Raw genomic sequence first — 13,845 nt, 5'->3', positions numbered from 1 at the left:
GTGTTGTGCCATGAGATGAAGTGTTAGAGCCATGTGGGAAATGTCAAGATTTTGGAATAGGACCCAGGAGTCCTGGCTCCCAGCCCCCTGCTTCCCCTCTGATACAGAACAGGATTTTCCCCTTAAGACTTCTGACTACTTTGCTTTTTTTCTTTTTTCTCTTTCCCAGCATAACTTGCTTCACCAGTAGATGAAGGCATCCCCAGGAGCAGCAATGACACCTGATCCCTGCAGTCTAACCTTGCTGAATTTCCCCAGGTCCAAAGCAGGAAATCACTTCATATAACTCCAGCTCGCCTCTCTACATAAAACATTGGAAAGAAAGTGGACTCTAGATATTTGAATCAACACAGAAGAACAGAGACTCAAGTCACTTAAATGAGAAGGTGATCAAAGCAATGACGCAATTCACACAAGAGGGGATTTTTAGCGAAGTTTCTTGGCCCTGGTCTACACTAGGACTTTAGGTCGAATTTAGCAGCGTTAAATCGATGTAAACCTGCACCTGTCCACATGATGAAGCCCTTTTTTTCAACTTAAAGGGCTCTTAAAATCGATTTCCTTACTCCACCCCTGACAAGTGGATTAGCGCTTAAATCGGCCTTGCCGGGTCGAATTTGGGGTACTGTGGACACAATTCGACGGTATTGGCCTCCGGGAGCTATCCCAGAGTGCTCTATTTTGACTGCTCTGGACAGCACTCTCAACTCAGATGCACTGGCCAGGTAGACAGGAAAAGAACCGTGAACTTTTGAATCTCATTTCTGGAGACTGCGGGAACTGTGGGATAGCTACCCACAGTGCAACACTCCGGAAGTCGACGCTTGCCTCGGTACTGTGGAAGCACTTTGCTGAGTTAATGCACTTAATTCACTTAGAGCATTTTCTGTGGGGACACACACACTCGAATATATAAAACCGATTTCTAAAAAACCAACTTCTATAAATTCGACCTAATTTCGTAGTGTAGACATACCCTTACAGTTCACCCTCAAGTCCAGCAGGATGATATACAGTTGCTCTATTGGTCCAGTCTTGCAGAAAAGTTTAAGAAGCAGCATGTCACACAGGTGCTGGAACTAGGGATGCTGCTGCATCCCGGGGCTTGAAGTGGATTCCGTTATCTACAGCGTTTACATATGGTTCAAGGGCTCTCAGCACCCCCACTGTAAAAAGTGTTCCAGCACACCTGCTATGACAGTCCGCTTATCTGTACAAGGTGCATCCTATATCAAACATTCACCCAACATTCACCCAACTCTATCTGTGAGAACAGGTTGAGAGGGAAAAGAAAAGGGAATTCCAAGTAATCCAACCCCATCACTGAAATTACAACAGAACGTTTCCCCGTTTTTGTCAAGAATGTTTATGTACAAAAGTTTTTTGTAATCTAATACTGTCTGAACGCTCTCAGCTTCTTCCAAACAACTCTAGCTCCAGGACATTAACACCAGCCACGGGGAGGGTATATTTAGGCACTTTTCACATATTTCTTGTACTGTCACTTGTTACCTCCCTGCGGAAAATCCTCTGCAGGTTCAGACCCTGCCTAGGCAGCATAGAGAGACCAGGGGGAGCACTGCATTGTGATGACCCTGAGATTTTTTATCCATGGTGATATTGTAAATGTTCCTGAAAAGAAACAGACTTTCCTGGGTGTGGATCTCATTGGCTGAGGGTGGTGCCATCCCTTCCATTCCTGCTCCCAGAACTCGTTGCTCATGAGGTGTAATTAGAACCACATGGACACTTTACAAATAAAGAATTTCTTTCATACCTTGTCTTTGTTGTTTGTGCTTCCAGAGCCTACACAATCACAGCCACCCTGACTTCCACCCCCACAGCTTCCGCCAGTGCATTCAGAGCTGGAATCAAAGCATTGCTCCAGGCTCTTTCCTAGGATTTGGAAATGGGGGAAGCACCCCCCCCCCACCAAGTCGAAGTGGGACCTCAAAGAGACTTAACAGCATGGTGGTGGGAGCCGTAGCTTGGAGCTGAGAGCAAAAGGGTCCCAGCAACCCACTCCATCACACAATGGCTCCTGCCCAGAAGTCAATAGTTTACTGGCTTCTATCTTGTCTGGAGCAAGGTTTCTGTTGTCATCTCCATGTGAGGTTGCCCCCACTCCACATTGAAACTGTCTCTGTAGCTGGCTCTTGAGCAAGGGGAGAATTTCACTCTTCCCAGCAATGGGTCAATCTCATGTTTTTCTTGTGAAAAGAGCTCCAGGAAGACACAAGAACCTGATTGTGAAATGGCACAAGAAAAGGGGACAAATATTGGCACCAGGCTCCTCGTTCTCTGCTCCCCCCTCCCCTTTCCCCAGGAGTGAGATGTTAAATACCAGCCTGACTCAGCTCTGGGCATTCAGACCTGCTTCCTGAGACAACACCATGAAGTCACTGGGTGTCTTCTTCCTCGTGGGGGTCCTCACCCTCTGGATGGCGCCGCCATCTAGGTCTGGCACAATCTTACCCGTGCAAAAAATCCCCAGAGGTAAGTGCTGAAAACAGCTTCTGCCAGTTCTACCCAAGGGGCAGCGGGCAGCAGGCTCCTGTCCCATGGGAGGGCAGAGAGCAGGGGACTTTCAGGCTGTAGTGAGTGGTTCCCTCCCCAGATAGCACTAACAGGGCTGCTCTCTTTACTGACACTCAGCACCCCACATTCTGGGATCACAACTGCTCCTGCATCAGGGAGAGGAAATGTCCTTGTGCCCTGATATGAGCCCAAAGGCCACCTCACTAGCAGGCTCTGTTCAGGATTTTATACCATTCAGATACTGAGCCTGAGAAGGCACAGAGACCACGGAGTGGGGGTCGATGCAGTAGGTGCCGAAGTTGCAGTTTCTCCATGCGGATTTCATTAGATCGGTTCGGTCTGAGCCTGCTCGGCCACTCAGGGTTTCGTTGGGGAAAGGTTCACAGCCAGACACCCCAATGCATTTGAGTGTAGACTCAGTCAAATCCCCACCTGATGTACAGCCAAGTCGACAGAGCTACACTGGTTTGCCCCAGCTAAGGCGCTGCCCCGACTTTTATTGAGCAATGCAGCAAACTCCCGTTTTGAGTGGTCGGCACTTGCAGGCTCTGAGGAGTTGCACCCAGAGCAGCAAAGGCCATTCTCGTGAGAAAGAGCAGACGAGCTCCCTCCAGGCTGGGAATTAAACGTGGAATTAAACACCACGGCTGGGTGGCAGAGGTCTGGAATTACAGTGTCCGGAGGATTTGCCTAGAGAACTGCCTGGGTCCTTTCCCTCCCTAATTCTCATTTCCAGATAGTGAGGCTTCAGTCACTCACGCCTCAGCAACAGGGGGCCGATTCCCCCTGCCATGCCCCTTTTCTAGCCTCCTGCTCCTTCTGTCCATGTCGACATGGCAGCATTTTACACCTGCCTTGCAGAGCTGTGAATGACACATGGGGTGCCCAGCAGGGAAGGATTAGGCCCAGGATAATTCTGTAGAGGCCTTTCAATCGACAGCAGAATTTCACAGAGTCCAGACTGGTCCTACCGCAGTCTGCACTCTGCGAGATAGCAGGTGCCTCTCACTGGAGCTCAGCATGCTGCCCGGCATTACAAGGTGGTGTTTATACCATGCATGTCTTTCTTGCAGTGAAACCAGGGACCTGCCCAGTGGTTCCTTTCAGGTGCCACATGTTGAATCCCCCTAATCGTTGTCAATCAGACAGCCAGTGTCCCGGGGCACAGAAGTGCTGTGACACCGGCTGTGGATTGGGCTGTGTTCTAACTCAGCAAGGTACCTGCCTCATTGTTTATAGCCTGTGGGTCTGGTTCCCCAGGGAGCTCTCCCCGTCCCTGAGCTGAGCCGGGGACAATATTTCAGCCTTTAGCAGGCAGAGATGTTCATGCCAGGGACTTAGTATGATACAGTGAAACCTAGGACCTGCCCAGTGATCAAGAAGACCTGTCTCAGGGTAGTTCCTCCTAATGAGTGTGTGATTCGGCTCCTGAGTGCCCCAGCACTACAAAGTGCTGCATGTCCACCTGTACAAAGGCTTGCCTTCCGCCCAACCAAGGAACCCCGCTGGGCCAGTATTTCCAAACTTATCACCTTGCTTTGCAGTGAGATCATCACTCCCTGTCCTAGCTCATCGGGGGCGGGGACGGCAGGAGTGTGCTGTGTGACCCAAGCAGGCATCTCCCACCTCCCTCACTTTGACAGGTGCCACTCATTTTAGTCCCAATGGTACCTGCCCTTCCCACAAACGTGGCATCCCTGCTCCTTGTTGTTGAAAGTTATTTGCAACGAGGAGTGATGGCACGGGGGTTACAGAGAGAGTTACTGGCATTAAGGGGATGAATCCCACAGAACTGTAGCTGTCCTGCAGGAATCATTTGCATCTGTCCATCCTTATCAGTCTTGGCAGGGTGAGAGATACAAGGGAATTGGAGCTGAGCACTCAGCAGGCAGAGATCTGAGCCTGGGGCCTGGCTATTATCCTGTTATAGAAAGAAAAGGAGTACTTGTTGCACCTTAGAGACTAACCAATTTATTTGAGCATAAGCTTTTGTGAGCTACAGCTCACTTCATCGGATGCATACTGTCCACAGTATGCATCCGATGACAGTATGCATCCGATGAAGTGAGCTGTAGCTCACGAAAGCTCATGCTCAAATAAATTGGTTAGTCTCTAAGGTGCCACAAGTACTCCTTTTCTTTTTGCGAATACAGACTAACACGGCTGCTACTCTGAAACCTGTTATAGAAGTTTGTTTATCCTGCCATCTCCTCTATTGCAGCCAAACCTGGGACTTGCCCTGTGGTTACTGCACAGTGTCGTATAATAAATCCTCCCAGCCTTTGTGATCATGACCACCAATGTCCTGGCCCAAAGAAATGCTGTGAAACTAGCTGTGGGAGAGATTGCATCCTGATTCAGAGAGGTACTGGTCTCAGTGTAACTTGGTCACCTTTATCCTGATGACAGGAGGCTGCAGGTAACTGTATCTGGCGACCTCAGCCCAGTTCAATCATTTTTGTGATCTCCAGGTGTTGGGTTTTCAGTCACTGGACCCCAGAATTCACAGATCACTTGGGCAGAAGCTTCTCAGATAACGGAGAACTCTAGTGGGCCTCCACTTCCTCTGGGCCAAGCTGCCACCAGTGTCTGGTATTATGTCCCCTCTGTGATTGGGTGACCATACATCCCATTTTGTCTGGGACAGTCCCCTTTTTAAGCCCGGATTTCCCAACATTTTTGGCAAAACTTGGAATTTGTCCAGTTTGCTTTTGACAGCTGATGATCAGCTTTTTCCAAACAAGTCAGGTGTGCCTCCCTGGGGGGGTGTGGAGGAATATTCATGGGGGGTGGGGGGAAGGTGGGAAGCCCCAGGGCCAGTCCTAGGGGAGGGGAAACAGGATGGTCACCATAGGTGCTGTACCTAAGTGCCATTCCGCTTTTTTTATTTTTTTGGCTCTGCTGGTCGGCTGCAGTAGGCGGGCGCGTTGGGTGAGCTGGGGGATGGGAAATGCTGAAAGCATTTTCTGCTCTGGCCTGAAAAATGGCTAGGGCCACTGCTGGGGAGCCCTATTGCTTGGGACAATTAAAGCAAGTCTGGACACATCTCTGGTCAATGTAGAGTAAGGAACAATCCTGCCCTGCCCGAGGGGTCTGGGTTAGAAGGGACCCTACAGGGATTTTCTCTCTCTAGGATTCTGAACCTTTTCCTGTAGTAGAGACAGGTAAGTACTGACAGCTCCTGCCCCAGCCAGCAGCCCAGGTTCCCAGACTCACTGTTCCAATGAAGGACAGAGAGCACGGATGCGCACACAGGTAGCTCAGCTGGTTGTAGGGCAGGTCCCAGTTCTTACAGTCCCTCCAGGGCAGCAGCCAGAGAGGCCCCACTCAGCGAGCTGCAGTGAAAGGGCTGCTCCCTTTAGTCACCTCTTTGACTTTGTGATTCCCACAGGGTGGAGCATGACCTGTCAATCAAACAAAAGAAGCATGTGAGACAGAATTTAACCCCTTCAAGGTGGCAGTCATGTTGGGTTTAGAAAGGAAATGTCCCTGGCAGCTGGATCTGGGAGCTCTGGCCCAAGGGCATCAGCCTGGGAAATGCACCTAGACAGCAGAGTGGAAGCAGGGGTTGTTCACTAGTCATATTGCATTTCTCTTCCATGGACAATGGCATTTCTCTTCAACAGCTTGTGGAGGTCTGTTTCACCGCCACAAGCTGTTAACAGGCCTGTGGAGAATGCAGAGGCAAATACAACTACAGATAGCTGAAGCACAGATTCTGAAACTATGCCCCCCTCACCCGCTACTTGCAGCATAACATACACTGCAGCCTGCAATAACCACAAGGCCTCTGAATTATTATTATTTCAATAGGTATTTTGGGCGACCTGTTGTGCTGGGTGCTGCACAGATTTCATTGTCCCTGTCCCAAGTAGCTTACAGCTGGCATGCTTTGCTATAAGATTTGTTTATGCAGCGATCTTCTCTTACAGGGAAACCTGACACCTGTCCATACGTCATCTTTAAGTGCGCTATGTACAATCCCCCAGATCGCTGCCAGTCTGACCGCCAGTGTCCAAGATTCAAGAAGTGCTGTGAGACTTTCTGCGGGAAGGACTGTGTTTATCCTAAGGGATATGGTAAAGGTACCAGCCTGATCCTCTCTTTGGGCTCTGGACTGAGATCACTTGCTGCTCCAGCTGAGCTGCTGGGCGCCTATGGGAAAGGGCATTTCAACCCAAGGCTTCCAGCCGAGATCCGCTCTGATCAGATATACCTCCAGAGGTCTCACCATTCTGGTTGGACTAGGGAACAGGCTGGTTGCTTGACACCTTCCTACACGCCTTTGTCTTAATATGACTTTGTGGTGTCACAAGACAATAAAAAGTTGGGTCCACCTGGGAAACAGGCAGAGGTGATCTGGAGGGATTCCATCTGAGAAGCTGCTCTGGGAAATCTGTGGGATGGTGTGTCTGGGGCCAGAAAAGGGAAGGGCAACATTATCGATTGGGTTTGTGGTCCAACGCCCATTCTATCTTTAGATAACACCTCCCCTTGCCTACCCACAAGCCTCATCCAGGATCTAGAGAGGACAATGATATTGTGTGTTTTGCTCTTTACAGAAGAGTCACAAAATGAATGCACAACATGGGTACAATGAGGGCCAATAACTGTGTTTGCTAATGACACACAGTGTGCCAGGCCTAGCTATATACAACCATGGCAGCTCTGGCAGGGTTCTGGGGGCTTCTCAAACATACATGCGACTAAAGGGCTTGCAAACAATTTAAAGGAAATACTATCCAATTCCTGTCGACTACAAATGGAAGAGCCAGGGATATGATACCAGGACGCTCCCTTGGGCTGGGAATGGGGGATTAATGCTCTCTCATCCCTGCTCCATGGAGATAGGAACAGGGTCATAAGGGGCTGCATGGGGAGATACGAACATGGAGAGCTTACTCTGCCAAACAAGTTAGCTTGGGATTCAATGCCATCCACAGGGCAGGAAGTTTGATCACTCCTCCCCACATCCATGGGGTAACTAGGCTTTGGGGATACTGTGCCCCTTCTTGGGGTCCACTGATTTGGCAGGTGGAAATCTCCCACTCCCTCCCCTGTATCCCAGGCTGGGACAAGGCCATGGCAATTGCAGGGCTGGGCTGGATCAAACTCAGTCGTGTTCGTGGGAGCTGGGGCCAAACCAGAGGCTGGGTTTGCACAGCCCAGAATTTCCTGTTGAACCCACTGATCATTTTCCCTTTCTCCAGCATAACTTCCTGCATCCCGAGGGTGTTCCCAGCAGCAGTCGTGACACCAGCTTGATGTGCCTGGCCTCGCTGGGGTCCCACAGACCAGCCCTAGGAAATCAGCTTGCACAATGCCTGCACAGTGCCTGCATTCTTAATCCGTCTCGTCTTTAGCACCAACCACGCCACCTGTCAGGGGAGCTGCCGTGGAATTTCAGACCCTGCCCACCTAGCACAGAGAAGACTGGGCTGAGGCCTCATCCCATGAGGGACCTGAGGAGCGTGATTCACAGTCCCTCTGCAGTGGCTCTTTTCCGCGGTCAAGGGGAAGCTTTGGGCGGGGCTGGGGGTCTCTTTCTTCTTGCCCTGACTCTGTACAATTTGGTGTCCCTGGCACCTTGTGCACTGTAACAAATAAAGAAACTTGTTCACGTAGCAGTTTGTAACCTGTGATTCTGATCACTCCATCTCCTCCTCCATCTGCAGGTTCCTCCCCTCACTGCTTCTGCCCCTCCTGTCTCATTGGTCAGGCACATCTGGATGTGGCCCAAACTCTTCTCCCTGGTTCCTTGATGGGGGCTCAGATGTTGCCTGGCTGTGTGTGTGAGAGGAGGATTCTACCCCTGATGCCGCTTCTCAGGCCCCCCTTCCCCCTCCAGTGAGCTCAGAGCCAGGATCCTAGCACTGGTCCAGGGTCTTTCCCCAGGGAGCAGCCCCTGTTGGTTTGGGACGTTGATCCATCTCTTTCTAAGAAAACCTTTGGGATCCTTAAAACAAGGCGAAAAGGCTCTGAGCCACAGCAGCGTCATGACCCCCCCCCCCGAGCATCTTTCCAACACAGGTCAAGGGGAGCTGCCCCTCACAGGGTGGGCTAGAAGCCACTTCACTAATGAACTGAGTCCCCATTCCAGAGCCTTGGAGTCATGCACTGAGGCTGGGTTTGGCAGATGTGCCACTGAGCTCTCAGGGCTGCCCATCCTGCCCTGCGCCACCATAGCCCTCAAAACTGCCAGCCTCAAAACCCTACCTTGGCACTGCCAGCCCACTAGTGCCGATGAGTCCGAGAACTGTCTATTCAGAATGAGCTAGGATCATCCCAGGTGCCAGCTGTCTCCCTGACTGCAGGGGTACAAGAAGCCATAACAGGGGATTATCTGTATTGACCCATCAAATCTTTGTCAGGACTCCAGGCAGCAAGAGGAGGTGAAGCTTCTAGGTGGCAGGTCTCCATTGAAAGCAGAGGGACAGGAAGCGGAGCCTGAGGGATAACATGCTTTCCCTGGCCTAACAGAGTTCCTGGATCAGTGATGGAAGAAAGTGACTACTTCTGTCATTAGTTACTGTTGTCACAAGAGACATGGGAGTGGGGCTCTAGATGTTACTTGGGAGCCCTGCAGTCCAGCTGCTTCCCAATAAAGCATGCAGAAATGTTAACAGGCCACTCTACCTTGAATGGTCCCTTACAATATGTGCTAACTACTTATGCTAAACAATCTGTTCCACCTTGCATTTTGCTGCGACTCTGGGAGTTCCTTTCCCAGACCAGAAGAAGAGCTCTGTGTAGCTTGAAAGCTTGTTTCTCTCACCGACAGAAATGGGTCCAATCAAAGATACCACCTCGCCCACCTTCTCTCCCACATAAAGCAGATATTTCAGCTCCATCCTGCCCTCTTGATGCTGGCAGTGGATTCTGTTGTTTATGATTCTTGTAACAGCCCCAAATAATACTGCTTAGATGGAGCCGTTCAGTGAACAGGAGGCTCTGGGCTCTTTCGGTTGTTCCATTTCAGCAGCTGTATTTCGTTGCATGAATAATGCCCAGATGTGTTTCCTGCTGGTGCTGTACTAGTAACTGCCTGTCAGAGGGCCCCTAGAACCAGAGATCCAGCGTGGTCCCCTTTTCACATTCCAAAGCTCTCCATGGCATATGCAGCCACTTTCTAAAAAAAGCTCAGGAAGCTGATTTCCACCCAGCACCCAGAAAGGCAGCCTCATTAGAGGTTCCTGCATCCACTGATGCTTGTGAGTTTCCTTCCTATTTGTCTCTGCTACGATTGTTAGGCCAGACTCATTCCTACTCTAGCACAAAGAGCAGCACCACTAATGTGCTGGTTGCAATGGACGAGCAGGGATTTGGGGATTTGGTGCGCAGGGCTCCCACCCCAGAGAAGATCCCATCAGGCGTCAGAGGCTGATGAGCTCACAGGGAGGAGCACAAACTGCAGCAGAGAGATGTATCCCAGCTGGCTGCCCCAGCAGATAGCAGAGCCTACCATTAAGAGGTTGCAGGTCCCCAGACATCTTCTGGAGAAGGGTGGACTCTGCTTAGGGAAGGAGCAATGTGACTAATCTTGCTGGGTTTATATAAATCTGGCATGCTCTCCTGGGACTAGTTCTGTCGCCCCTTTGGCCAAGCAGTAACCGAATTGAGGGCCTGTCAAGGTGGTTTCTGTTTAGATTTGAAATTGATGACCTAGATTTGGGGTATTTTCTTTGTGTCATTTCTTTACTTACAAAATGTACACAAAGCCCTAATGCCCTGATCTGTGATAAGAAGTGCATGAGTGCAGGCAGCCCTCTTTTGGACAAATCCCAGGTACAGCACCCTAGAGTCTATTGCACAAAACATGAAATTGACACATTGATGGGAGGTGAGGAATTACCGCATTGCACAAGAGCCACTAGTAAAAACAACATGATCTGGGTGTGGGGAGAGGAGAGGGCAAACCTTACCCTGAGATGATGCTGGAGAGACTCCTCCATGAAAGTCTTGTTCAAGACAAGATGGAAGCCACCTAATTATTGACTTGTGGGAAGAGATCCTTGTATTATGAGTAGGGGCTAGCCCCATGGCCCTGAGCTCTGACCCAAGAATGAGCTGTTTTGAGACTCTGCCTCTCTCCAGGGGCCTCAAAGCCCAAAGCAGACCACACCCCATGCCGCCGTCCTACTGCTTAACACACAGCCTTCTTCCGGCCACTGGGTTCACACCCTAGGAAAACCCATAGCTCTATAAGCTCCTTTTGAACCACATGGACTTCCAGCCTCAGGCTGCCCCTCTTTTGTGTGCAGCTGATTTGCACTAACAGAAGGGCCTCAGCTATGCCCACTTGTGGGCATGAGGGCAAAGGCTTTCACACACCCACTCTCCTGAGGTCTGGGTCACCTTTGTATCCACAACCCCAAAGGACAAGCCACGAACGCCTCTTTTGTAACAGCCTCAGGTCAGGCTGGAGCTCTCAGGTCCATGCAAACCCAAAGCTCCAAGGGAAGCTGAAGGACGGTGAGACCCCCATGAGCTGAGAGCAGTGGGGTTAACATAGCCTACCCATAATACAAGGCTCTCTTCCCACAAGTCAGTAGTTCAGTGGCTGCCATCTTGTCCTGAACTGTGTTTCTGCAGGGGCAGCTCTCCTACAGCCCCTCAGGGTGAGTTTGCTCCCCAGGCGAGGCTGGTTTTACTGGTGACACTTGTGCAATGGGAGAATTCCCCACTCCCCACCCAGGTGTCAATGTTATGGGTTTTCTCGTGCAGAAAGCGCCAGGGGGACACATGAACCAGCTTGTGACACAGAACAAGGAAATGACAGCATGGGGGCATGAGCACAGGTCCTTCCCTCTCCTGACCCAGCTCCTCCTGAATGAGAGCTTAAATCTAGCCTGGCTCCTGACCACAACAGGAAGTCAGTGGGTGTATTCCTCCTTGGGGGGCTCCTCAGCCTCTGGGCTGAGCTGCTGCTAGCGTCTGATACAATCTCACTGCTTAGAGCTTGTCTACATGGGAAACTTTGGTTAAACTGATATAGTTATACAGCTGTGGTCCTGTCTATAGCCCGACTCCTACCAGAGTCGGACACAGGGTCCAAAGGGGCTGCATGGGGAAAACACTAGAATGTAGCTGCACGTTTGAGCCAGTTCCCTCTGGATTTAGTGCCACCCCCAGGGCAGGCTCTTCTCTCCTCTCACAGTGGTTACAGTGCCATCTTTCCCTCCTCCCCAGGATTACTCAGCTTTGGGGGTGCTGCACTCCATCTTGGGCTTTGGGGATTTGGCAGGTGGAAATCTCCCATTCTGTATCCCAGGCTGGGATGAGGCCATGGCAGCTGCTGAGCCAGCCTGGGGGGTGTTGGTTGGGGCTGTACCAGGGGGCTGGGTTTGTACAAAGCAGGATTTCCTCTTGGCCCCTCGGATCAATTTCCCTTTCTCCAGCATAACTTCCTGCTGAGGATGGGCTGAGGGTGTTCCCAGGAACAGCCATGACACCAGCTCAAGGAGCTTGGCCTTGCTGGGAGTCCATGGGTGCAGGATGATTTCTGAGGGCTGACAACACCAGCTCAGAGACACGCTGATCTAGGCTTCCTAATGGGCATGGGGAGAGGGTGACAGACATTTTGGAGGAGCTGAGGGTGGGGCGGTTCTCTGATCTGCGGCCTTGTGGGGGCCATTTCACACTTTTCACCTCCCTCCTTTAGCATCAGTCACACACACTATCTCTCCGGGGTATTGCCTGTAGGGTCGGACCCTGTCCAGGCAGCTCAGAGGGAACAGGAAGGCCTCCTGCTGGGCTGCTCTTTAGCAGTCTGATTTGCTCAGGGATCAGGGGAACGCTTTAGGTGGCGCTGGGGGTGGGTGGGGAAGGGAAGAGGGGCTTTTTATTCCTTTTCTCTCTCACGCTGTGTAATGGGGCTTGGCTGGGGCTTTGGCCATTGTAGCAAATAAAGATACTTTATTTTGTATCAGCTTTGTGGGTCAGGTGATTTGTGCCTATTTTTGTTTGCAGGTTCCTCCCCACTCGGCTTCCCAGACTCTCTTCCCTTCCACCACTCCCTCCCACCTTGAGCATCAGGCAGATCCTGACAGCGCACTGCCAGCTGGGAATGGTGTGACCGAAAAATCTCCAGTAGTTCCCAATTCTCCCTGCTGGGAGCTCTCTTGCCTCCTGGAGAGGAATTCTCCAACTGCTGCTTCGTTTCAGCCCCCAGTGAGCTCAGGATCCACAACAGACTATGGTTTTGCACTCTTTCGCTAGGGTTTCAGATGGGGCAGCCTGCATTGGTTTGGGGTTGCTTGGGTGCTGTCTTAAATGGAGTGAGCAAGCTCAACCTCCCCACTGCCACCTCCCCAGGTGCAACATTTCACAGATTCAGCAAGAGCACAACTCAAAGACAAACTAGAAAGGCCTGAGTAATGGGCTGAGTCCCTGTCCCAGGGCCCCTGAGTGCCGCACTCAGGTTGGTAGATGTGCCACTGGGCTGACTACACTGTCTATCCCACCCTGCCCCACGGCACTGAGCACTGCCAGCCTCAGAACCCCGTGGGGCCGGAGAGGGTAGGCAGGGTGCTGTCAGAGCAGAGAGGGCCAGCAGCATGCGTGTATTTAATGTTGAGCCTGAGATGATCAGACACAAGCTGGAGGCAGCAGCATCCCCTCAACAGGGAGTGGAGCAGGTGGCAGAAAACTAAAAAAAAAGAAAAAAAAAAAAGGGATTAATGATATTTTTTAATTAATGATTTATAAGCCACTGGCAATTCTTTGGGGTCTGCCCACTGACTATGGAATGCCTGGGGTTAGCAATGTTGTGACAGACGGGGCCCTGCAGGCCTGCCACTCAAACTAAAGAAGAGGCTTTCATCTCCCTTTGGCATCATCATCCCTCCCAGCCAGCAGTGGAGTCTGGTGTGCCTTACTGTGGGGAAAGGCCCTTTAATAAGAGATGCTGAGAAGGATCCAGCCAGGGAACAGGAGAGCCTGGGGCTCTTTAGGTTGTTCCATGGGAGGAGCTGCTTTTAGCCATCTGAATAATGCCCCCTTGAGAGAGCCAGGAGACAGCAGGGCACCAAGAACTAGAGAGGCTAAAGGATCTGAAAAATGAACTGGAGTATTTGTGGCACCTTAGAGACTAACAAATTTATTTGAGCATTAGTTTGCTTGTCTCTAAGGTGCCTCAAGTACTCCAGTTCTTTTTGCGGATACAGACTAACACAGCTGCTACACTGAAACCTGTAAAGGATCTGATTGTCCTAAAGCTCTCTGGGAGTGATTTGGCTCCTTTCTAAAGGAAACACACACAAAAAAACCCAACAAGCTTGGTTGCCCAGGAAGCCACCCAACACTTGA

The 13,845-nt window shown here is 51.0% G+C and overlaps 1 protein-coding gene across 5 annotated transcripts; it reads left to right on the top strand.

Annotated features, from left to right (window-relative positions):
* The first annotated feature begins 2,298 nt into the window (after window positions 1-2,298).
* LOC144273569 (caltrin-like protein 2) lies at window positions 2,299-8,162 on the top strand. 5 transcript variants are annotated; one of them, XM_077832210.1, is made up of 5 exons: window positions 2,299-2,496; window positions 3,612-3,755; window positions 4,760-4,903; window positions 6,471-6,617; window positions 7,749-8,162. In XM_077832210.1, the coding sequence occupies exons 1-5, from the start codon at window positions 2,394-2,396 to the stop codon at window positions 7,751-7,753; spliced, it is 543 nt and encodes a 180-aa protein (XP_077688336.1). In that variant the 5' UTR covers window positions 2,299-2,393; the 3' UTR covers window positions 7,754-8,162. The 5 variants fall into 5 exon arrangements, with proteins under 5 accessions (XP_077688336.1, XP_077688338.1, XP_077688335.1 ...); XM_077832209.1 differs by having other exon boundaries at window positions 2,304-2,496; window positions 6,471-6,623; XM_077832212.1 differs by lacking the exon at window positions 4,760-4,903 and having other exon boundaries at window positions 2,301-2,496; window positions 6,471-6,623.
* Window positions 8,163-13,845: the final 5,683 nt, after the last annotated feature.

The sequence above is a fragment of the Eretmochelys imbricata genome, chromosome 13 (assembly GCF_965152235.1).
Source record: "Eretmochelys imbricata isolate rEreImb1 chromosome 13, rEreImb1.hap1, whole genome shotgun sequence".
Classification (NCBI taxonomy): domain Eukaryota; kingdom Metazoa; phylum Chordata; order Testudines; family Cheloniidae; genus Eretmochelys; species Eretmochelys imbricata.
Note: the sequence above shows the minus strand (reverse complement) of the source record. Positions and strands in the feature narration are given on the sequence as shown.

Excerpts from the sequence above, each read along its gene's own strand:
- LOC144273569 (XM_077832209.1), top strand. The coding sequence starts at position 2,394 with ATGAAGTCACTGGGTGTCTTCTTCCTCGTGGGGGTCCTCACCCTCTGG. Across the intron at positions 2,497-3,611 it reads CGTGCAAAAAATCCCCAGAG|TGAAACCAGGGACCTGCCCA; the intron begins GTAAGTGCTGAA and ends TCTTTCTTGCAG. Across the intron at positions 3,756-4,759 it reads CTGTGTTCTAACTCAGCAAG|CCAAACCTGGGACTTGCCCT; the intron begins GTACCTGCCTCA and ends CCTCTATTGCAG.